The sequence below is a fragment of the Diabrotica undecimpunctata genome, chromosome 7, assembly GCF_040954645.1.
Source record: "Diabrotica undecimpunctata isolate CICGRU chromosome 7, icDiaUnde3, whole genome shotgun sequence".
Taxonomy (NCBI): domain Eukaryota; kingdom Metazoa; phylum Arthropoda; class Insecta; order Coleoptera; family Chrysomelidae; genus Diabrotica; species Diabrotica undecimpunctata.
In genome coordinates, this window is record NC_092809.1 from 78,381,169 (window position 1) to 78,406,188 (window position 25,020).

General features: G+C 32.6%; 1 protein-coding gene across 1 annotated transcript; it reads left to right on the top strand.

Annotated features, from left to right (window-relative positions):
* The first annotated feature begins 3,396 nt into the window (after positions 1-3,396).
* On the top strand, positions 3,397-24,027 carry Naa80 (N-alpha-acetyltransferase 80). The gene is made up of 2 exons (XM_072539412.1): positions 3,397-3,625; positions 23,334-24,027. Exon 2 carries the CDS (start codon positions 23,334-23,336, stop codon positions 23,931-23,933), a length of 600 nt encoding a protein of 199 aa, XP_072395513.1. The 5' UTR covers positions 3,397-3,625; the 3' UTR covers positions 23,934-24,027.
* Positions 24,028-25,020: the final 993 nt, after the last annotated feature.

Here is a 25,020-nt window from a genome sequence, read left to right on the forward strand (position 1 = left end):
AGGCACATGAAGAAGAAGATAGACTTAAATCCAGTGTAATGTTTAATATCCATTTTGACAAAATTCAAACAAATTGATATCTAAGTACTAAGGCCTACGCACACAAAAAATAACGCTGAGCAAAAAACAGTAAACAGAATGAAAAATGAAAACAAGAGGTGTAAACTGGATTTTGACAGATCCGATATCCGATGACACGAAATACGAAATTTTTTGTACGAATATATTTGATTGTCGTATCCCAAGGTTAGTAGATATTTAAGTAGATACACAGTATAGATAACAACCAGTATTCTCACTCTACCGCGGGACCTTTGATCTTTTTAGACAAAATTCGGTGACCTTGACGCCATATTTTCTGGACGAAAACCGAGGACTGGCCCTGCACATATCGACGCGACAGAGCCGACTTTGATTTATTTAACAAAATTGATTTTAATTTCAACCAATTTCAAAACTCTTCTTGCTACTCTTTCATTCTTCGAGAAATTAAAAAAAAACCTAAAATTGTTTTGCGTTGTATTTATGATTTTGTTTTCTAAAGTTTCACAACTATTTGTTACAGAACATCTGTAATACACAATTTTAATCCTAATTTAACACTCACCTATTAACATCTTTTGGAAAGAAAACAATACTTTTCCTAGAATTATTACAACACTTTGTAGCTGCACAAGTGTGGCAAGGCTTTTTGTTTTTATTTTTGTACATATCGACGTACTTATACAACGTAATTGCGAAATAAAAAATGTATAAAGTTTATTTGTATCTATAAATACACAAAAAGTAAACAAATACAATGGTCTCTATATTATTTATCTATGACAAATGACAATGGCCAATGACCAATGAGAGCCGTCAAATTTTTCGGAGTCCAGAGAAAATGGCGTCGCTGTCTGCGCGAGTAAAATGCGCGAACCTTCGCGCCAAAGCGGAGTGGGAATACTGGTTGTTGTCTATACTGTGGTAGATACTTAACATCTACTAACCTTGGTCGTATCCGACATTTTTTGACATAATATATGTCATAATATATGTATCATGTGTCAGATTATTGGATGGATTAATATTTATTTCAATTAATTGTCAATAAATGTTAGCTGTTTTGTTTGATAATATAATATATATTATATTGAGCTACGTTCTCGTCGTTTTTGCCTCACATAGTGTAGAAGACCCAAAAGCAACGCTTTATGTATTGCATTTATATAATAATTAGGTCTTTGTTCCATTTTAAATATATTTCAAATAGTAAACATAAACACTCCACAAAAGTAAGTAAGGTAAGGTAACCTTTAACCTTTAAATATTTTCACATAAACTTCGTCTTTTTCTCAATGGCCTCTTGCGTAAGTAGTCATCCAGTCGCAGGAACTTATATCTTACATATTATAATTATAATGAATAAAATAAAAAAGCGTAATTACTTTTATTATTCATTCTGTGTATTCGTTCAGTAATCAGTTTACAATAATATTTCAGTTCATAATCTGTGTATTTTGAGATAAATATCTATTTTTCTCGTTTTGTCATATTTCACTTACACCGGTTTTACAAGAAAAGTACAAGTTTCAAACTGCGAGAGAGCGCTACCGGCGAAACTCACAGCCAATAGTTCTGTCGTAGCTTGTCACAAATTTCACAGTCCGGTCCGAGTCTATGTTTCCGTTTAAAATATGACATTCTGATTGTTATTTATTCTGTGACAGAGGCATACAAAAGAAAGATAAACCAAACAGAGAGAGAACAACATGACAGTGAAGCAAGCAAAAAGAGATCACTTGAGAAAGGCACTCTGCCGAAACAGCTGTAGTGATAAGAATTTAAAATAAATTTTGTAGAACTTTTTAAAACAAAAGATTTCAGTGTTTTCTTATATAAAATGAATTTCCATTAAGTAACGGTCGAATTTATCACTTATAATAATTTTTGTTACAAGCCATTATATCTTTTATTCGAATGTAAGGTAGGCATCAGACTGATCGACCAACCATGACCAACCGTCCGACGACGATCAACCAACTTTTGTATTTTTATTTTTAAACTCACATACTCGTTCGTGTTCCATCGACCGACCGTCAAAACCACTTCAAAACGTCAGGAGGCTGTAGCAACATAACCAAATTTTTGTAATATTATTTTACCGGGCTTTTTGTAGTTAATTGAATTATGAATAGAATTAGCAGCGATAATTCTACTGATAAATTGTCTATCACTTATTTATGTGAAGACGTCTTCGCAGGCGTAGGACAGTTTGGGTGCGTGATATATTTTTAAAAACACACCAACAAGGAGAATTCTTTGTGTTATATCCAGCGATATGTACTTACATATCTCTGGTTCTATCCCATTCACCCATTCTATTAAATTTTAAAATTATTATCGCATGAGCAAGCCCAAATTTTATAGGTTAATTACAAATTTTGAACTGTCAATGGTCAATGTTATTGCTTAGAACAGTATAAATGAATGCGAAATGTTCCATATTCATCGACCAACGATCAAAAATTCCAACAAGTCAGAATTTCAAAACTGGACGATCGCGGTGGGTCGCTGTAAGTGATGGACGGTCCACCAGTCTGACTCTGCGCATATATTTTCATAGACTCGTAATATTGGTCGATCGTGGACGGTCGCTCTGGTCGAGCAGTCTGATTCCTCCCTAAATAACATCGAAAATAAATAATAATTATTGTACATTGATATGTACAAAAAGAATTGTTTTCGTACACCAATGACATTACGAGGTACATTGGATGCAAGTATTTTTTTTCATTGGTTCCACCATAGTACATAAAAAAATGGGTTCCACCCACGGTTCCACCGGGTACATGTTCCATCCTTAGCACAGCCAGGACCAGGATACTAGGTAAAATGGACCGTGGAAGTGATGACGTAGATTTTATTGACATATGTCAGTTTCACTTTCCAAACAAACCTTGTTTAGTGTGGATAATTTGTATTTTTCGTTATTTTTTCATTTTTTTTTACAGAATCTTTCCGCTTTTTGCAATATCTAAGTATTCTAATAGTTACTACAACAATTTTACAAGGTAGTGTAAACAATAAAGCATGTTGTTTTATAAAAATAGAATAAAATGCATGTATCAATAAAGTAAGGTTAGAATGTCTTTAATTTAAACTTTTAAACTATATTTCATAGAAATAGAACACTGAATTATGATGGTATTATCTTAAAAACACTATACTTAAAAGAAAAAGCAGCAGAGGAAGCAAAATGTTAACTTTATAGAAATTAAAAAGTCTTGAGATTGGACATTTCAACTTTTGTTTGGAAAGTAATTGACAGTTGTGACGTCACACTTCCACGGTCCATTATTTGCAATAATTTGATATGTTATGGTTGCACATCTGCCAACGCCAACAGTCAATGTCACAGTGCAATCTGTCAAGGTGTCAAGTAGTGTCAACAATGTGATCTTAAAATATTAATATATTAAACTATAATTAATTTAATAATTTCCAGAGTACTTATTTTTACAGTAAATTGTTACTAATATAAACTGTGTAAAATAAATCATGGGAATTGCAGTTAAAGAAGATATATAAACATATTTTTTATACATATAAAATGTAAAGCACCCACATTTTCTTAGTAAAAGATGTAAGTATAAGGAAATGTTTGATTTGAATGTACTTACTGAATTTCACTACAATAGCTTCTTCAACTGAAAAACTTTGTTGGTCTTTTCAGTTAAATTTCACACCAATATATGGTGTGAAACTTGATGGTTTATTGACAATTAACTAAGAGTTAAAATATAGGAACATTTCTTTATTGTACTTGTGAAGAATTTGCACCCAAGGGAAGCAAATCATGAAATAAAACTATGAGCATCATTTAAAGTTGTAAACCTTTTTTAACAATGCCCAATATATCCCTATATTTTTAAAATAGTTAACAAATTTATTTAATAACTAAATGAGAATTAACCTCTATTTTAGTTGAAAATATGTTTATTTTTAAGAGTTCTACTTCTCAAAACAACAAAATAAATATATTTTCAACTAAAATTCTATGTTAATACAGAAAGGTTTTTTTCCATTAATTCACAATATACAATAAGAAATTAAAATGATTCAAATCTGATTGACCTTAAAATAGTTAGCAAAAAGTAATTGTTTTCAAATATAAGTTTTCTAAAAAGAAAATCAATGTAGGTTTGATTTATTCATGGTACTTGTATTCATATCATTCATATTAAATATTCCTCTGATGTTTCCAGTCTCTAAATGTTCTAAACAATAACTGTTGATACCATTTTCATTCTGCATCCTATAAGTGCCTTCTAAAATTGGTAATAGTTTGACACATACACTAAGATTTGACACCTTTAAAGCCCTTACCATTATCTTTTCTCCTGCTTCAGAGGTAACTGGTTTTCTTTTTCTTTGTCTGGTTTGCCTTTGGAGGTATTTTTCTCCCCTTCTCTCTTCTCCACTGCTTCTTCCCAGGGTCAGGGTGATGTTGTCCCTTTCATCATGAACAAAGGTGCCTCTCTGGCGATCGTGAGAGGGATGGAGTTTAAATACTCTTCAACTTCCGACACTTTCCTATCCCAATGTCTGTGTTGGCCATCCGATGCTATGCATAAAAATTTTGTGACCTCTTGTATGAATCTCTCTGAAGGGTTGCTCTGTGGATGATATATACCCACAAATTTTGTGTAGATCCTTCTTTGTCTCATCTGTCCTTTACATCTATTATTTGGAAAGTATGTATCATTATCTAATAGTGTGCTTCTAGGTGTTCTGATTTCTTCTATGCATTGATCAATCTTTCTAACTATTTTCTAACATACCTTTTGTTGTTCGGCAGCAATATAATTTTATGTATTTTGAGAACAGGTCAATCATTACCAAAATATGTTTATTTCTTCGTGTGGTTTGGATTACAATTCATGGAATATTTGCATTTTTAAATGGTCTACTTTTATATTTCTGACATATATCGCATTTTCTCTTGATATCTTTAGACATTTTATAGTCTTCTTTGCTTATATAATTTTACACGAAAACCAGTCAAACTTTCCTGCTTCCAATATGTCCGTTGTTTTGGTGAATATTATTAATGATTTCTCCAACCAATTTGTTGGTTATCACATATAATTCTCTTCCTTCCAATCTCTCAATATAAATGTAATTTTCTCTTTCGGCCCTTCTTTAATCTGTTTGATCCAATTTTTTTTGGTTTCTCATGACATCTATCACCGAATAAATCCCTTCCTCATAGATCAATTGATTGATTCCTACTTGTAGTATTTTCTGGTCTTCCTTCATAAACTTTTCATCTCTAGTCAGAGAGTCCACGATGATGTTATCTTTTACCTTTATGTATTTGAATTAATTCAATAAATTTTTCTTTATGTGGATTAAAGCAGCATAAATTTCGTACCTAATAAATAAAATCTTAATTTGTTGACACAGAAAAGCAAATTCTAATTCAGCAACGCTGTATTTCCTTTCATGAGTTTTTGTTACTCTGGAGACAAGACATATTGGTACTGTTTTGCCTTTATGTACTTGTGACAAAACCCCCACAAATTTATGTATCAAAGCATCTGTTCTTAATATAAATGGCAATGTATAGATGGGATGGTATACTTTGACTCCACTTGTTAATTCCTCTTTTAAATTCATGAAAGCATGTTCTTGTTCTTGACCCTATTTCAAAAATGGAATGATAAATTATTTCAACAGACTTATTCCGGATATCAGTCAAATAGAATTAGCATTGATTAGATTGTCAAAGAAAAATATAAATTGCCTCAATTAACCTTGATTAATAAGCACCATACGGACTCAAATATATTTTACTGCCCATTTACTCTTAATTTCTACCTTTTTCAATATATTTTCCTTAAATTCATTAGTTTTTATTATTTTGTAGTAAAACTAGTACACTTAGTTCAACAACCTTTTTTATTATCAAAAATGTAACACACACTTACATTTTCATTTTTTGTGTGCAAAATTCATTCATTCATTATACTACTATCACTTAATTTGTAAAAAGTGAATATTCTGATCATGTTCAGAATAAAAAAAATTCTTTTCAATTCAATAGCTGAAACCCCACCTCGCTACTTATGTAAAAAAGTCACCTCACTACTTATGGTTTAAAAAGGGATAATTCCCGGGAGTTGGCTGTATATCATATGAAGGGTACGGGGAAAAAAGGAGGCATGTCAGAAATAACACATTCTGAAATAAGGCGATTTTAATACTTCAAAACGGCAAAAAGATTATAGTCTTGTCATTTACATTGATCAAGGTATTACCAGAGGTTAAATATAAGTTTTCAGTTAAATTTCAAAAACATAAATTATTCTACTTTCTTTATTTTGCCAAACATTTAGAAATTTTACACATTTAAGCTGGATTTATAGTTTGATGGACTGTAGACATAGACGCACTGCAGACGTAACAAACGGACTATAAATATTATTAGAAATAATTTTAGAGTTTAGAATTTAACATCGGAAGATTTGAGATGAAACCTGAATGTTTTGTTAAGGACAAGAATCGGAGATGGCGACAAGTTACGAGTACCTCGGCACAATTATGCCAAATTACGGAAAGTTAACAGATTATAAATATAAAACATGGAGATATTTGAAAAGTCAAATCATCCAGGAAACAAAATTGCACGCATATAACTCGCATATAAATCAAAGTACCAACACTTCTATACCAATGCAAGCAAGACATTCGTAATAAATAAAAGACATGCTAGTGCCATAAATGCAGCAGGAGTTAGGCATATAATAACAGAGGGACGAACTATCGAGAAGAAAATGCAAAACAGCTATAAATGTAGATTAAGAAAATCAACTTTTTGAGTACTTTCTCATTGAAAATTGAAACTTTTATAATAAAATTAAAATAACATTTTTGGTAAGTAATTTGCCATTATAATTTCAAATTATTAAATTGCAATATAATATTTGAATATCATTCAAAGTACTTATAATATTAGTCATATCTCTTTAACATCTAGTTCCGTTTATTCACTTGAACTAATAAATCTATGAATTTAAAAATGTGCGTCATTAAGATAAGATGAAAATCTGAGTCTTTGTCACTGACACCTGTTATTGCGTGATCACTAATTGTATTTTTCTCAGACTTAAATTTTACAAATTATATCTATTTCAAAGTACTTCTATATATCAAAGATAAACAAAACTTTGCATTAAATGTTTTATAACTTTCTTCGTAATTATAAATCACTGTTTATTTAGTAATTATATTGTAGGACTATTATATAAGAGGGAGTATCTAAAATTAGAACTGACAATAAACTTAAAAAACAAAATATTTTTATATAAAATAATCCATAGGAAAATAAACAATGTACAAATAAACAATCTTATGAAGGGATGAAAATGACAAAATGAATTATATCAGCACTATAAATAAATTAATTATATATATATATATATATATATATATATATATATATATATATATATATATATATATATATACAGTACGATGCAAATGTATGGAATAAATTCATTATTTCAGAAACAGACGACTATAAAAAAAAATTTTTTTTTAAACACGTTAATTTTAATTTTTGAATGACTATCAACTGATATATATGTGTTGGACATTACGTCATCAGTGTCGGCGTAATGACGTAATCGACGATTTTTTTAAATACAAATCGAGGTTACGCGACAGCTCATTTGAAGGGTCTCCTTATTGTCTTTGCAACGATGTAATCACTTGAATTTTATTTCTACAGGGTTCACCAAAATTATGAACTTTGTTAAGTAACATGGAATTACAATAAATATTCATTCACTGAACTAAAATACACTAAGGAACGCCACTTGGAAAAAACAAAATAATGTTTTTTGCTGATTTCGAAAAAAAAAAAATACATTGATAATAAACAATGCTACATTATAATCTGAAATTAATTATTGTAGTAAGTATTCCAAGTTATCTTTCAAATAAATATTTAAATCAATATTATCATTGACTCGTCTTTGTTTGTCAATGATTTGTGAATCTGTCAAATAATAGACGTCAAATTTTTACTCTTCGAGTTTTTTGCCGACATTAATAATAGCATTTACAAAAATGAAACTAACAGAAACAGAACGAATCGAAATTTTAATCATGATTGGTTATGATAGAGTGAGGACTCAATTTATTTAATGCTAAATACCCCAATCGCGAACGAATTACTCAATCAGTAGTAAATAAAATTAAAAAAAAATTAGAGAAACGGGAAAATTAGCAGTAAATAAAATTAAAAGAAAAATTACAGGAATAATGTAGAAGAGTTAAAGGAGCGCATCAGAACGGAAATTGTACAAATAACACCTGAAGTCATCGAAAACGTTAGGAAAGAATTTATTGCCCATCTTTCACATTGTATTATTGCTGAAGGTCGTCAATTTGAACATTTGTGGTAATTTAATTGTATTTAAGTAAACATTTATTGTAAGTTAAAAAGGCGATAAGAAAACCTTTCAAATGAGCTGTCGCGCGACCTCGGTTTGTATTTAAAAAAATCGTCGATTACGTCATTACGCCGACACTGATGACGTAATGTCCAACACATTTATAGCAGTTGATGGCCATTTAAAAATTGACGTGTTTTAAGATTTTTTTTAAAGTCATCTTTTTCTGAAATAATGAATTTATTCCATACATTTGCATCATGCTATCATGCTATGTATATATTATAATATATATATATATATATATATATATATATATATATATATATATATATATAAACTAAGGAACACTCGAAGAGTGGTGGGGTTTTCGGTCAAAGTGGAGAAATAAAAGACAAAGAAGGTGGCTACTTCATCTATTTATTGAAGACGTTTCGCTTTCTACTCAGAAAGCATCATCAGTTCATCTAAAAAGAACAATATGAAAAACCAAACATCCATAGAAAAGTTATAACATGTGTGTTACCTTAGAAAGACATGTAGCAGTCAATGATATTAAATGTGTGAAAAAGCTTACGGCAATGGACATTTAGAGATTAAGTTGTATAAACAATTAATTGAAACTAGGTACAGTTTACAAATTAACAAACTTAGCACAGCAAAAGAACATGTGATAATGATACATGTATATAAAAAATTATTGTAAAAAACTTAAGTAAAAAACATTAAAATTGATATGTAGAGAACTAGAAAGATCATAAGATGCACTTCCAACAATATATTATGAGTTAAATTTAATTTTGACTTTAGGTAACATTGTTGAATAGGTTAAGATTAAAATATAATGTTTAAAAGTAAAATGAAGTTACCAGTTTTTAGCTTCCTAGGTGCCGCAAGTAAATGAATGTAACAAGTGTAACACCCACGCCAACAACGTGAAAAGACAATGGCCTTGAGGTCAAAATATGACAGAACAGCAAGGCGAAATACCAACCTCTAGTGCAATAGAGCAGTACATTTAAAGACTCTGATAAATCTGGGTGACAACTTGTCATTAAAAAGCCAAAAAATGAAAGGAAAAGGTGGTTAAGATCACCATTTTCCACTCAGTGATTGGTTTAGAAAACCAATGAACAAAGCAAGCGAGGTCAATCCAAAATATCATATATTATAATATTTACGTTGTGACTGGTTAGCCAGCCAACAGGTGAAGATTGATTCAACTTCCACAGTCCAAGGTTCATAGCATTTGGAACTGTGAATGAAAAAGATTCTATGAATCAGTTTCAATTAAAAAATTTTACTAAACAAGTCAATCAAAAAACAATTACTTAATATAATGTAAATGTGTTATTGACAAAATAATTAATAAAATGTAAGTTGATGAATCTAAGTTAATTAAAGAAAGAAAAATTTATTTTATTTTTATTTGAAATTATTAAATATGAAAATATGATAAAAAAACACCTTAGGGGACAATTTAAAGTAAACATATTAAGCCTAATTCTGTAAAATTAATGCATGATAAATTTGGCTCAAGTTACTAATGTCAGTTCTCTTATTAAGAGCATTAGGGTGTTTTAGTATTGAACACATTTTCAAAAACTGTCTTTTGACGAGATTGCGTTCATTAGAATTCAAGAATCTTAACTTCATTAAAGTTCACTTTGTGCTTAGAGTTAATAGCATGCTGGGCAAGAGCGCAAGTATGCTTAGATAAGTTGATATCACTGCGGTGTGTCGTAAGACGCCCTCTCAGTGATATCCCTGTCTGACCGATGTAACATGAGTCACACTCAGCACAAGGTATATGATAGATTACATTAACTTGTTCCAGAAGGGACAAGGGTGTTTTAGTTTTAGAAAACAAATTTCTGACAGTCTTAGCCATTCTTAACTGCAATCTTAACAGGTACATTATTCTGTTTGTACAGTTTAACGAGTTTCTCAGTAACTTGAGGAAAATAAGGTAGAGATGAGTAATGGGTAGTTGGAGTCACAAGTACAATATTAGCTGGGTATCCCCTTATACAAAATGTTTTATACGATCTACTGTTACATTTAAACATAAAGTGACGTTTAACAACTTCACGTCTATTTACTTTTTTCGTTTCGTTTAAATGAGAAAATATGAAATTTGAAGGAAAATAGTAAATGCAGTTTTTTTCCATTGCTAATGTTAAAGTGTTGCTATACCAACTGTTTTGAGTAGATAAAGTATCACTTTAACCGCAAGGGTAGATAAAGTGACACTTTAACAGCAAGAGTAGATAAAATGTTTTAACTTTTTTTTATTCAATAAAATTTACAAATTCAACCACATTAAGGATTAAAAACAACTGTAATTTTACAATTAACATTATTAGAAATATCTATTTTTGGAGCATCACAACTTGTACTCGTTTGCTTAACCACTTGATTCGAGGTACTGGATTGATTTTATATTTGATATATCCCCATCCCATATCCCTAGCAACGGAGCAACACAATTGCGATTTTTGTGCTAAAAATTACAATTTTCTTTGAAATTCTATTTTTCACCTGAACTTGAAATCTTGCTATAGAAAAAAATGTTGTATTGCACACGATGATAAAATCGCATTATCTTCTCGAGCATAAAAACGCACTCGAAGATAAAGTACAATTTTATCGTCTTGTACAATAAATGACTTATTTTTTTATACAAACAGTTATATATACTGATTTGTACTATATACCATCAGATATCAACTTTTATTAGTTGTGTATGAAGTGTTTTAAAAATGTGATTTTTACTCGAGAGTAAAATATTTTTATTTTGACATTGAAAGTTAATATAAACGAAATATGTTTAGAATTAAAAATAATTTTAAAATGTTCAACATTGTTTACAATAAAAAAACTATTTTTCAACATTTTCTCTACAATAAACTTAAAAATTTAAGTCTGTGTATTAATTTAATACATTTTAATAATTATAAATGTAATGAAACAATTGTAAATAAACTAAAATTTTAAAATCTACTGAGAATGTTAAAAAATGTAAAAATCTAATTTGAGTATACTAAATCCATAAAATTTTCCATATTATATTTTTATCGTATGTATGAAGAAAGTAAGCTCTATTATCTCTAAAAAAAAAAATATATTTTATAAAAAAAATTATAATAATTTACACACGTTGAGTTGCGTCGAGTAGGCAACTTACAGTTGTTCTGAGCAACGCGGAGAGCTGAGATCATTTCACTTAATATTTCTTTAAAATAACGACTAAAATTCAATATTAGTCAATATTAACATCTAAAAGTCAAAGTAATGATTATAAATGAATTATATACAGTGCTAGTCAAAAGTCCGTTCCCCCCTCATCTCTTTTGAATGGTTATTGTTATAATAGTGAAATTTAAAGGGAGGTAATAAACAGACGTAGTCTTCTCAACTAGTCATAACAGGTGACGTAATAGTGAAAGATGACGTTACAGCGCCGATGTGGCAGATAATTTTAAATGGGACCTTATGGCAAGTGATACCTCGTTTAAAAGGTATTGAAAATTCCTATTCAGTCATAATAATTTTGTTGAGTTTACGCTCATTTTGATGAATAAATGAAATAAATAAAATTGTAGCTTCTCATTCAATTAATAAATATTTAACAACCAGTTCTTATAGTAAGTGTTCAACTCTTGCTGTACTCGTTCAAATGTGTCGGGGGAAATTGCCCTACATTCTTCAACAATTCGTTGTTTCAAAATGTCAATATTGTCGGGTGCTGTAGCGTACAGTTTAGATTTCAAGTATCCCCATAGAAAAAATCTAATGGTGTAAGATCCGGTGACCGAGCTGGCCTTTCTGCCGTACCTTGTCGCCCAATCCATCTACCACGATATTTCTCATCTAGGTAATGTCTTACTGCACCATAATGGTGTGCAGGAGCACCATCTTGTTGAAACGTTATTTCCAAGTTGCTGAATTCATCTGGATTATCCTCCAGAATTTCAAGAATTAACGGTTCAATTGCATTTTGTAACATCTCCAGATACAACTTAAGGGTTGTCACTCCCGAAGGTACTTTTTAAAAAGGTCCTTTTAAAGGTACAACTGACAGAGTAACAGCACTTTATTTTATATAATTACAACTGGTTTTTGAATAAAAATTTACAGTATTTATATGAAATTAATTGATGACGACCTGTCTGCAATATGTGTCGAAACTGCTGATCGGCTGGGCTATTGAACTGCAATACTGCTGACAATCGGGGTTAATGTATCGTAATTTCTCCATCCCCTGGGGAAGTTTTGTGAGGGATGAACAAAACTCTGTGAACTGTTTCTGAGGACTCTTGGCTTTGGTCAGGGATGTCTTCTGCTGTGGTTGGATTCTGCTCATCTTTTTCTTTTTTCAGTTTGCGTAGCTTGAGAAAACCAAAAATTAAAAGGATTGCTACCAGGATATATATCGGTGGTGTCCATATGTAGCTGTGGTCCATTTGTGTTGGAAGGATGGATTGGAACCTTTCTTCTTCCTGTGATAACTTGTGTAGTTCGTCTAAAGGAATTCTGTCCAATTTTAGGGGTTTGACTATTGGGTGGTTCTTCAGAATAGTGGTGGTCTTGACTTTTGGTAATGTTAGTGGTTCTTCTTTAATTGTTGTTTTGGAATTCATGTAAACTTCATTATTGGTTCGTAGTTCACATCCTGGCGGTAACTCAATTAGATAGGTCCCTTCGAGTACTTCTATTTCAGTGGTGGTGCAATGGGTAGATACTTTCGTAGCCTTTGGAAAAACGGCAATGTAGTGTGCATCGGATACTTTTTGAATGATCGTTGTAGTGACAGTGACGGGAACACTTTGGCATTGGGCAGCATCATTGATTAACTGGAGAATTTGGATGATGCAGTCATTAGTCTGGTCATTCTCTTGTGGAAATTTCTCAGGACAGATGAATGATTTGGATTCGCTTCTTTTGCATGGTACATCCATATACTGAAAAAGGTCTGAGTTGTGGACTAGGTATGGACCAGGTGGAATGATTATTGTGTGATTATTAGTTGGAAGGGAGTATAAATGGAAGTATTGAACGACTTGGAATGAAGAATAGGAAAATGTAAAATGAAAACAAGGGTGTGATTCGTGTAGTAACCATCGATGTCTATGATTTCATAGTATTTGGTTAAGTCTTCTTCCTGAATATAGGGAATCTGTGATGCAGGGTGGTGTTCAAGCATCTTTTGCACGGTCCATTTTATTTCTTCAGGTTTAATGAGACCGTTGTGTAAAGTTTTGATTCTTGCAAATGTAATTGCTGTTTGTAGATCGTCCAGTATTTGTATAATTGTTTGTAAATTTAGATTTATCTGGTCAAGGATATTTCGAACTTGCATATAATCATTAAAATCGAAAACGAATTGGTTCATCTCTAAGCTAATTTTGCTTGTCTCTTCAGCTATGATTTCTTGGTTGTGTGTAAGTAATGAAATTGTTTGGTTAAAATTTGTCATTATTCTTTTATTGAGACTGAGTTGGCTATTGATGTTGGTAATAATGTTCTGTTGGTTATTTTCAAGTGATTTAATGGCAGCGTTGTATCTTTCAGCGTCTTCTTGATCTAGATTACCAGAAATAGATTTTATTACACTTCCCAATCCGTTTATAAGTCCTCTTTTGCTTCTGGATTTTGGATATATTGTGTCTAGTTTCTCTTTTGCTGTTTGGAGGAGGTACTGTACAGTTTTATCAAAGTTTTGTAGGCTGTCAAAATATGGTTGACTAAGTCCATTTTCTATTGCTCTGTTGGTGGTGATATACTGAGATTCTATGGATTCAATCTCTTCTGCGATGGGTTCTAGATGGAAATAGTGGATGAAGTCATGAGTGCTGGTCTGTATCCTCGCTTGTCCAAGTTTAACTGGGAGGATTCCTGGATTGTCCTTCAGGTTTTGAATTTGAACTTGTTGGGCTGCTACCAAGGTACATCTGTAAAGCAGTTTTAACGTTAGTCTTTGGCTGGTGTTTGATGTTCTTTTTGTGTATTGACGTATCTTGAGTGTCTATTGTTACGGGATTATTATTTTTCACAATGCGGGAAGAAAATCTCGGAAGAAGTTTGTTTCTTTTTACTGTTTTTCTAGTGTAAACTTTTGTGCTGGGTTTATAAGTTATTGGTGTTTGTCTTTTTTGATTTATTTTTTCAATATTTTTCTGTTTGGTTTCTTGTAGCTTTTTGTTTATTTCACTGTAGATTTCTTTTGTCTTTAATCTGTGGCTCTGTGTATAGTTATTTATTAGAGTTCTGTTAATATCGATGTCAAATGGATCCTGAGGATCGATATGGCCATTTAGAATTTCGATTGGCTTTTGTTTAGTTGATGAATGAATGGAATTGTTGTATCCTAAAATAGCATACAACATATGTTCTTTAATACCCAGAGTCTTCCTTTTTTCTCTAAGTATTCTTAGGTGTTCCAAAATTGTAGAGTGAAAACGTTCTATCATTCCGTTCGATTGTGGATTATCTGGTGTTGTGTAGTGAATCGAAATTTTGTGTGTATCGACAAACTCCTGAACAAGGCCGTTTTTGAATTCGGTTCCACTATCTGCGATTATCATGTGTGGGAGTCCATGGTGGGTTATAAATAGCATGAAGGCATTAAGGACATTTATTGCGTTGGATCCTTCTATGGGATATGCTTGGCCATATTTCGAGAATGCATCAATTATTGTAAGGAATTTTTGTCCGTTAGCTTGGAATGTGTCCATATGAATGATTTCTAACGGTTTTGTTGGAGTTGGTGTTACCATAAATTTCGGCTTAATTGGATTTCTGTCATACTTGTTAGCTTGGCACGTATCACAAAGGTTGATAACTTCTTCGATGTCTTTCTTTAGCGTAGGCCAGTAGTAGCGTTTTCTTATTTGAGCTTCGGTTTCGTTAATTCCTCTGTGGTTAGTCTTCCCTTGATGGTAGTTCTCTATAATTTCTTTCTGTCTCTCTGTGCTGTTTATATCTTCTAGGAGGCTGTTGCATTTGACAAGATCGAATGCGGAATTTTTAAAAGTTTCTCGTAGAATATTGCATATGGATTTGTATAGTTCATCATTCTCAAACAGAATGGCGTACTTCTTTTTCGGATCTATATAGTTCTTGAAAAACTGGAAAATGTCGTTGTGAAGATCATTTTTTCCCAATTGGACATACATTCTCTTCTTTGTTACAAAACACTGCTCCATGATTGGTTTCGCCGGGCTATAGTTTACTATCTTGAGAATTATTTGATTATTGTAACAATTTAGTGGTTTCTCGCTAATTGGAATTCCCATTATTGGATTTTCTGCCGTGGAATGTTTGGTTACATCTGTATCGTTATCTTCTTGTAAGTATTGGGAGTTTGATGGCTGAGCTTTAGATTTTTGCTGTTTGCTGTCTTCATGTATGATTTCGTCTATTATCTTTATTTCTTCGGGAGTTAACGTTGCAGTTTGATTTTTTTGGATGATTTTATCTAAGTCACCTAAAGGGGTTGACGGATTCAAAGTTTTTTGAGACTCTTCGGCTGGGTCGGTTAGAAATTCTTCCAGATCGGATAAGGAACTGGGGTGGTTAATCATGGAGATATCATCGTCATCTTTTGAGAGGAGTTTCATTATTTCTTCCATATTCTCGTCTACACTGCTTAATTCTTTCGTGTGAATTTCGACACGGGATAAAGCATCTGCATTGGTGTTGGATTTGCCTTTTTTATATATTACTTCGTAATCAAATTCCTCCAGCTTTAATCTCCATCTGACGAGCTTTGAGTTTGGATCTTTAAGTGAAAATAGCCATTGTAGAGGTCGATGGTCAGATAAAATTTTGAATTTTCGTCCGAAAAGGTATGGGCGGAAGTATTTAGTAGCCCACACAATTGCTAACATCTCCTTTTCGATAGTCGAATATTTCAGTTCTGTTTCATTTAAAGTTCTGGATGCATAGGCGATAGGTTTATCATTTCCTATTGGACCTTGTGATAGTATGGCTCCTATAGCGAAGTTGCTTGCATCAGTCGTGAGGTTAAAGGGTTTAGTGAAGTCTGGATATTGCAGAAGTGGTTCATTAATCAATAAGCTTTTACAGGTTTTGATACAGTTTAAGAATTCTTCGGTGTGTTCAATTTTTGCATCCTTTTTAAGACATATGGTAAGTGGTTTTGTAATTTTGGCAAAGTCCTTTATGAATTTTCTATAGTAACCAAGTAATCCTAAAAATCCTCGAATTTCTTTTGTTGTTTTTGGTACAGGATAGTCTATGATGGCTTTAATCTTAGTCGGGTTTGGTTTAATTCCCTCGCAGGTTACGACGTGACCTAGAAAATCGACTTCTTTCTTAAGGAATTCACATTTGTCAACTTGTATCTTAAATCTTGTTTCTCTTAATCTTTCAAAAATTTTCTTAAGATTTACCATATGTTCTTGAAGAGAGGTTGAAAATACAATAATGTCGTCCATGTAGACCAGACATATTTCTCCTATTAGTCCTTTTAGTACGTTCTCCATTACTCTCTGGAATGTTGAGGGTGCATTTTTGAGTCCGAACGGCATTCTCATGTATTCATAGTGGCCATTTTCAACGGTTAATGCAGTCTTCTGGATATCTTCTTCGGCCATTTCAATTTGATGGAATCCGCTGGCTAGATCTAGGGTTGAGAAGTATTGGCAGCGTCCTAGTTTGTCCAGAATGTCTGTTATATTTCGAATTGGATATCGGTCATCGATGGTTTTCTCGTTCACTTTCCGGTAGTCGACAACTATTCTCCATTTAATTTTTCCTGAGGCATCTGGTTTCTTTGGAACGACCCAGATTGGAGATGACCAGGGTGATTGACTCGGTCTGATAATTCCTTGATCAAGCATCGAAGTGATCTGCTTACGTACTTCTTCTTTATGGATGTGTGGATACCGATATGACTTGGTATAAACTGGAACTTCGTCTTTGGTTCGTATATGGTGCTTTATTTGGTTAGTAAATGTTAAAGGATCGTCTGGATGATGAAATATCTCTGCAAACTTCCTGCACAGTCGTCTTAGGTGAGATTCTTCTTCGGTATTAAGATGATCGGTTCTAAGGAGAGGATCGACATCTTTTAGATTACTGTCTTCGGTAGGTATGATATCTGACGTATATATATGATATTCCTCGAGATTTATGGGTTGACTTTTGATGGGATCAGTTAATGCTACTTGGATGTATTCATCGGTGTTATTGACTAGCTCGGTCCAGGCGAGTTGAGTACAGGCAATGGTGAGAGTTTCTCTTAGGATGGCACCTTCGACTTCTTGTCTTGGGATGACGATTGTACCTGATGTTTCCTTTACTGGTAAGCGGACTTGGGTAATTGATTGGGGCTCTAGCTGGACTGTATAGAATTGGGCTTTGTTTGTGACGTAGTAATTAATAGGAAGAATAGAATGCTCTGTAGTAAGAGTAGCTTGGGTAAAATCGAGATTTGCTTTTAGAAGTTTAAGATTATCGAGGCCGATAAGACCGTCAAATGTCTTGTGAAATTTGAAAAGATAAAATTTTAGGTTAATATCGGAGTTAAATTCGGGAAAAATTGGGATTTCTACACAATAATCCTGTGAATGATTTTGAAAAATTGATGTAACGATAAATGGTTCATATTTAATATTATTCTTGTAGAATTTATTGGCTATATCAGGATTAAGGAAAGATTTAGTGGCTCCTGTATCAATAAGAAGTTTAAGAGGGGGATTTTGAATTTTAATGTAAGGAAGCTCTCTTTTGTCGGCATAGGAATGCAATTCTACTACGTTTCTTCTTTTTCGTCTTAAAACGTTTGAAAATTTACATCTTCCTCATATTCTTGGCTTTCTTGCTCATAATAAGTGTAATCTGGGTATGTGTCATTGTCTATACCTTCATCGTAATTATTTTCCTCTTGTTCGATATTAAAGAGTTCTTCTACGGTGAATCGGGGGCTGGCAGTTTGTTGAAAGCGGAAGTTTCTTTGAGATTGGGGTCTATTAAAGCCGGTTTGGCGTGTAGATACGCTCATAGGTGTTGGCTTATATGATTGAGATGGAACTGGTTTATGAAAATTGGGTTGGTTAGCCCTAGAATTTTGTGCATATGGAGTGAGTTGATGATTTTGTTGGAATCTAGGGGGTTGAAATGTCCCTCTTGGACTATTATTGAATGATTGTTGTTGCACAGGAATTTGATTTGGTCTAAAGAATGGCTGTGGCCATTGGGGCTTAGGCACCTCAGGCTGCCATCGTGTAGGAGCAGGTGTATGAGTTAAATTGGATCTCTGTGTTTGTGAAGTCGCAGATGGTTTATTAGAAGATGGCAAGGAATAATTATGAGTTTTTTGGAGATATCTAATGTTATTTTCTTCCTGAATATATTGGATAGCAAGAGCGAGATTGGGTGGTCTCATGGATCGAATCGTTGATCCTAGGGGTTCTCTTAGGCCTGCCAAAAATGTGGTTAGAGCTTGTTGTTGGAAAAATTTTTTTTTACTTCTTTTAACTTCCTCGTTTTCCGTGTGTAATTCAATATGATTTGAAATGGTATTTAAAAGACTCATAACTTTTTCATGAAATTGATGGGGGTTTTCGTTTGGAGCTTGCCGAAGGTTAACTAAATCTCTAGTTAATGAGTTTTCGTTTCGTTGGTCTGCAAAATTTTGGACAAGAATTGATTTTATTGACGGCCAGTCTTTACAGCCGTATACAGAAATAATTTCTCTGGCTCTTCCTTTAATTTTGTTCATAATTCCCCGGGTAAGCATATGATTTTGAAAATTTTCGGGATTTGTATGATCCCAGAAATGGTTTAGAAGCATGGAAATAACATCAATAAAATTGTGGAGTTCATTTGGATTGCCGTCGTACTCTGGTACGATAGAAAGGTCTTTATTAACATCAAAAATGGGTGCCATATTAGAATTATTTGAAATGGATGCTGGTGTAATAATTATAGAAGGTATTTCAAACAAATTTGTGGTTTTAAAAATATGATTATTATCAACTAAATGTAAATCTGGTTTAATATTTTCACTAGATTCTATATTAGATTCAAAAATTGTTGAAAGAGAATCGCTTATTCTAAAGGATGATACTTGTGAATTGATATTAGAATTAGAAATAAGATGAAATTTGCTTACAGTAATAGGATGATGCTTGGATGCATTCCTTTTAGGTACAAGTTTCTTTTCTTCTTTAAGTTTCTTTTCAGCTTTCTTCATAAATATGTTTCTGTGCCAATTTGCCTGGAATCCGTGGGTTAAATAGCTGCAGTTTTCCCTGGATTTGGGTTCGGTAGCGGGTAAACGTTTGAAAACGACGAGGATCTTCTGGAGACTCTCCCACTAATCTACTGAATGCGCCACTTAAGGGTTGTCACTCCCGAAGGTACTTTTTAAAAAGGCCCTTTTAAAGGTACAACTGACAGAGTAACAGCACTTTATTTTATATAATTACAACTGGTTTTTGAATAAAAATTTACAGTATTTATATGAAATTAATTGATGACGACCTGTCTGCAATATGTGTCGAAACTGCTGATCGGCTGGGCTATTGAACTGCAATACTGCTGACAATCGGGGTTAATGTATCGTAATTTACACTTCACCGGTTAAGTTAGTATTAAAAAAAAACAGGCCCAACTATGTGGTTTCTCAAAATAACTGCCCAAATATTTATTTTTTTTTGGAAATTAGTATGGTTTTACGAAAGATACCTCACATTCAGTGACATTATTAGTGGCAGCTGTAGCTCAACGGCTATGTTACTGGCTTAACAAGCTGGAGGGCCCGGGTTCAAATCCCGGCACCGACAAAATTTTCAATTTCTAATTTAACTGAGCTGCCACCGTGCTTCGGAGGACACGTAAAGCCGTCGGTTTCGGCTACGAAAGTAGTCGTTAAGTCATGTTAGGGGCGCTTTGGCGACCTGAAAACCCTAACACTAGACCTTAGCCAGAAGGTTACACGAACTTTACTTTTTTTAGTGACATTATTGTCACTACAATACCTCACATTGTGTGTTAACATTTCCATTGAGAGAAAAAATACTTTCTTCAATAAAACAAATTGTTTTTATATAATCGAGCTGTTGTTTTATTGGACATGTGTTCACAGAATTCTAGTCTTCGGTCGGGGCCATCATCTGAAAGTTGGTGCACAATTTTTAATTTGTATGGATGAAATTTGTTTTCAGCCTACACTCGGTGTACTGTCTTTTGACATAGATAGATGCAACTTCCGCTGTAGAAGAAGTAGGGTTCACTACCATTTCTGAAATTATGTCAATTTTTTTGTCATCACTAATTGTTGGTCGACCAGATCGTTTGACATCTTGAACACTATGTATTTAAATTGATATAAGGTTGAATGCTCGAATAAATGAACTTTGAAAAATTAAAGGCAAATATCGAGCACAATTGTAACAACCGGCAACAGGAGAGAGAATCATGATTCTCTCCGTTGCCGACAAGAATGTAGCGTAAAATCTTTTTAAATAATTTTAAACTGTTTGTCCTTGTTCTAGTGTAGGTAGTGTTATGTACAATTTACGTTTCAATTTCATGTTTATTACATTCTGCGCTTGCTGGATAGCCCAAATTTGACGAAATGCCCCTGATGATGCTGTAGAAAGCAAAAGTACTTGGGCAAGATTTGATTATTACAATTGTGCTCGATATTTGCTTTTAATTTTTCAAAGTTCACTATCTATTTGTTTCAATTTCCGAAGAAGCTTCCTCAAATAAGCTCTGGATGTAGGGTGATCGGGGTAACTCTCATTAAAACGACGTTCCGCTGCATGGAAATTATTTCCACATTCACCAATTATTAACAGAGTTGCTACTTTGTCGGCTACAGTACGTACCGTTATACCTTTGTAAAAATTTAACGTCTCGTTAAACAATAATTAAACTAAATATTAACTAAGAACAACTAACTAAAAACAACTTAACTAAACTTGAATTTACTAAACTAAGCAGAAATAGAAACTAAATATTAATCTATAAATGCTTTTGCAAACTAAAAACAACAAGAGAATTGACAAACGTCAACTTTTTTGACAAATAACAAAGGCGTACGTTAGAATTTTTATTAATTAAATGCCAAACTAGAATTTTAGTATTTATTTAATTTATTCGTCAAAATTTAAACTTAGTATGATTGAATAGGTATACTAAAATAATTATAGTTTCGCATTTGGTTGAGTTTACCGAAAGTACAAGCTGATTATAGCCGCAAATGTCAAATATGGAACAAAAAATTTCGGTTTAGCAGTGTTGGCATGTTTTTATAATGTAAATGCTGTATGCTTCAAATATAAACAAATTAAGCTTTAGAAAATTACGTTTTGCTTATATTATGTTATGAATTCTGTTATTGTTTCATATAAATTAAAATTGCAGAATTCATAAAATAGTATAATCGATATATACTTTTTATAATCTTTCTCTCTTTATATTTGAAGCATACAACAGATGCATTATAAAAACATCCCAACACTGCCAAACCGAAATATTGGTTGACATTTGCGGCTATATTCAGCTTGTACTTTCGGTAAACTTAACCTCGCATTTAAATAAGAAATATTCGAACGTTCGCCTCTGATTAATTATCAAAAAAGTTGACGTTGACGTAAAAACAATTAGGGAATTGAAAAACGTCAACTTTTTGACAAGTAACCAGAGGCAGAGGTTTTAATATTTATTAATTAAATGCGAAACTACAATTTTAGTATTTATTTAATTTATTCATCAAAATGAGCTTAAACTCAAATAAAATTAGTATGGTTGAATATGTATTTTTAATACCTTTCAAACGAGGTATCACTTGCCATAAGGTCCTATTTAAAATTATTTGTCACAGTGGCGCTGTAACGTCATCTGTCACTATTACGTCACTTGTTATGACTAGTTAAGAAGCCTACGTCTGTTTATTTCCTCCCTCCAAATTTCACTATTATAAGTATAACCGTTCAAAAGATACGAGGGGGGAACGGACTTTTGACTATCACTGTATATTTATTATAATAAATATATAAATATATTTTAAATTATTATACAATTTCAAAAATATAAACATCAAACCTTTGATTTATTATTTCACACAGTTCTATTTTGCATGTGTTAGTAGTGAATAATTGTTAGTTATAGACAGACAGACATTACCGGTTATTCCTCTACATATGCGGATGAGATTAATGCATGTTTAACACAATCGTTTTTATGGCGAAATGTCGAAACAGTTCTATTGACTATTAACATAAGTGTATAAGTGTAAAATGATCTATCGACGAAAATATTTTCTAAATGTTGGAAACGATAAAATAAAACTGCATCCAAATACACAATGCATCAGAATTCTAGATAATTTCTGTAGTTTTGTTGAGACCAAACATGCATTAATTGTAAGTTACTTTCCGGCTATACTGAATAATTACTTGATTCATAATTGGCTCAGTGAGCGCGCAAGTTCCAGATTCGACAGTTGTTAGCAGGTGATCTGTTATCTTTTAAATCAATTGACAGTATTGTTAATGAAGCGAAGTGTGGTGCGCCATAACATTTCATGGAATGTTGTAATCATCCAAGATAGACATTTGTACATCACAGAGAACTTAATCCAAAGTAGTGAGTTTTCTAAACTCGACTTCCTGTTTAGTGTAAGGTTGTAAGGCAATGGTAGTATTAACAAAATAATAGTCCGGAATATCTCAACAGATCTATGTGTCTTCCTAAAGGATTGCTTTGACCTTTAGTGAAAACATTTAGTAAACCGTATTTCTCACCCAATTTTTCGGTTTTTGTGCAAAGACCAAAAACCACTTGGATAACTGTAATGATTGAAATGCGTTATAGAAATTAAATTTCACAACTTTTCTTGTTATTTTTTAGATGAATTTGGAAGTGGTGCCTGTTCACAGACATCCAGAATACCTAATGGATTGTTGCAAACTTTTAAACCAAGAATGGAAGAGATCAGATACAGCTCGCTTACACAGTTTACAACAATCTTGTGATACCTTACCTACCTCACTGGTTCTTCTTAAAGATAAACTTGCTATTGGACATCTTAAACTATCCATAATTCCGAGCATTCGAACTGCTTGCTTTGTAGAATCAGTAGTGATAGAGAAAAGTCTTCGAGGAAAGGGTTACGGCTCAATTCTAATGAAGGAAGCAGAAACGTTTTGTAGAAGTTTAGGATTGGATATGATATATTTATCGACAAAAGGTCAAGAACAGTTTTACCACAAATTAGGCTATAATAAATGCGCTCCCATTTCCATATATGGAAGTTTTGTACCCAAAATTTCAGAAGTGCCAAAGAATATAAAAAATAGCACTTTAAAATTGACGTCCACGCTTACTAATGAAATTAAGAACAGCTCTCCGCTACTCATCGCTCCCCTTGCTCCTCCGCCACCGCCCCCATTACCGTCAATAAACAGCATCACTAAAACAATTGCTACTTATATGAACAAAGAATTATAGCGTGAGGTATGAGATATATATATGAGGTGTATTTTTAAGTGCTTGTGCTTTACGAAAGCTTTGTTGTGTTTATTAAATTTATTTTACAATTGTATTTATTTTTATTTTTGCGAAAGATTTGTTAGTTTATTTGGTAAATCTAGGTTGGTATCTTTCAGTGGGTAACGACCGTAGAAGACTAGACGTTAGTATAAAATTAATATTTTAATTTAATTACTTGCTGCAAATACTAATTAATAAGTTAGTGGCAGGGCCGCGCCTAGAGGTTTTGCCGCCCGGGTGCAAGAACCAAATTTTCCGCCTCATAATAATGCCGCCTGCCAATAAAAACACAATTTTGAACATTTAAATCATAAAAATATATTTATTAAGTCAACGGATAGATACGTACCTATAATATAAATATGAGCTTATACAACATATTATGTACATAAATATAATTTGGTATAACCAAAATACAAAAATCTACATAGTTATTTTACAAAAAATAAAGTAAAATGAAGAAAAAAGAAATACAACACTAGGTAGGTATACTCGTCTAAATACTAAATTCGACTTTTCTTGCCTTTGAAGTGCAAAGTCCCTAACTAGGTCAGTCACATCTTAATCAAAACAAATATCTTCCTCGGTACTTATTATAGCTAATTTTGTAAGCCTGGATTGCCTCATGGTAGATCTTAGGTAGTTTTTTATTAATTTAAGTTTTGAAAATGATCGCTCCCCATGAGCTACAGTGACTGGCATGGTTAAAAATATTCTAGGCCCAACAAATATATTAAGGTTGATCTTCACCCACAATTAATTTGTTTCTGATCCTAGAGATGGCTCTACTGCTGCATGAGCTCTGGTAAATTTTTTAACTTAATTCTAAATTTCTACATGATGACTCTGTAATATTTTCAAACCCTAATATAAATTACAGTTTTCTATCATTATATCCATTGGCTGAGTTGCCAAGTTGTGTAGACACTAATTTTATCAAATACCTAGTAGACCAAGTAAGCAAAGATATCTTTAACAACATCTTTATGTATAATATTTTACTGCTCCTCTATGTCAATCGGAATATATTATACCAAATAAACAA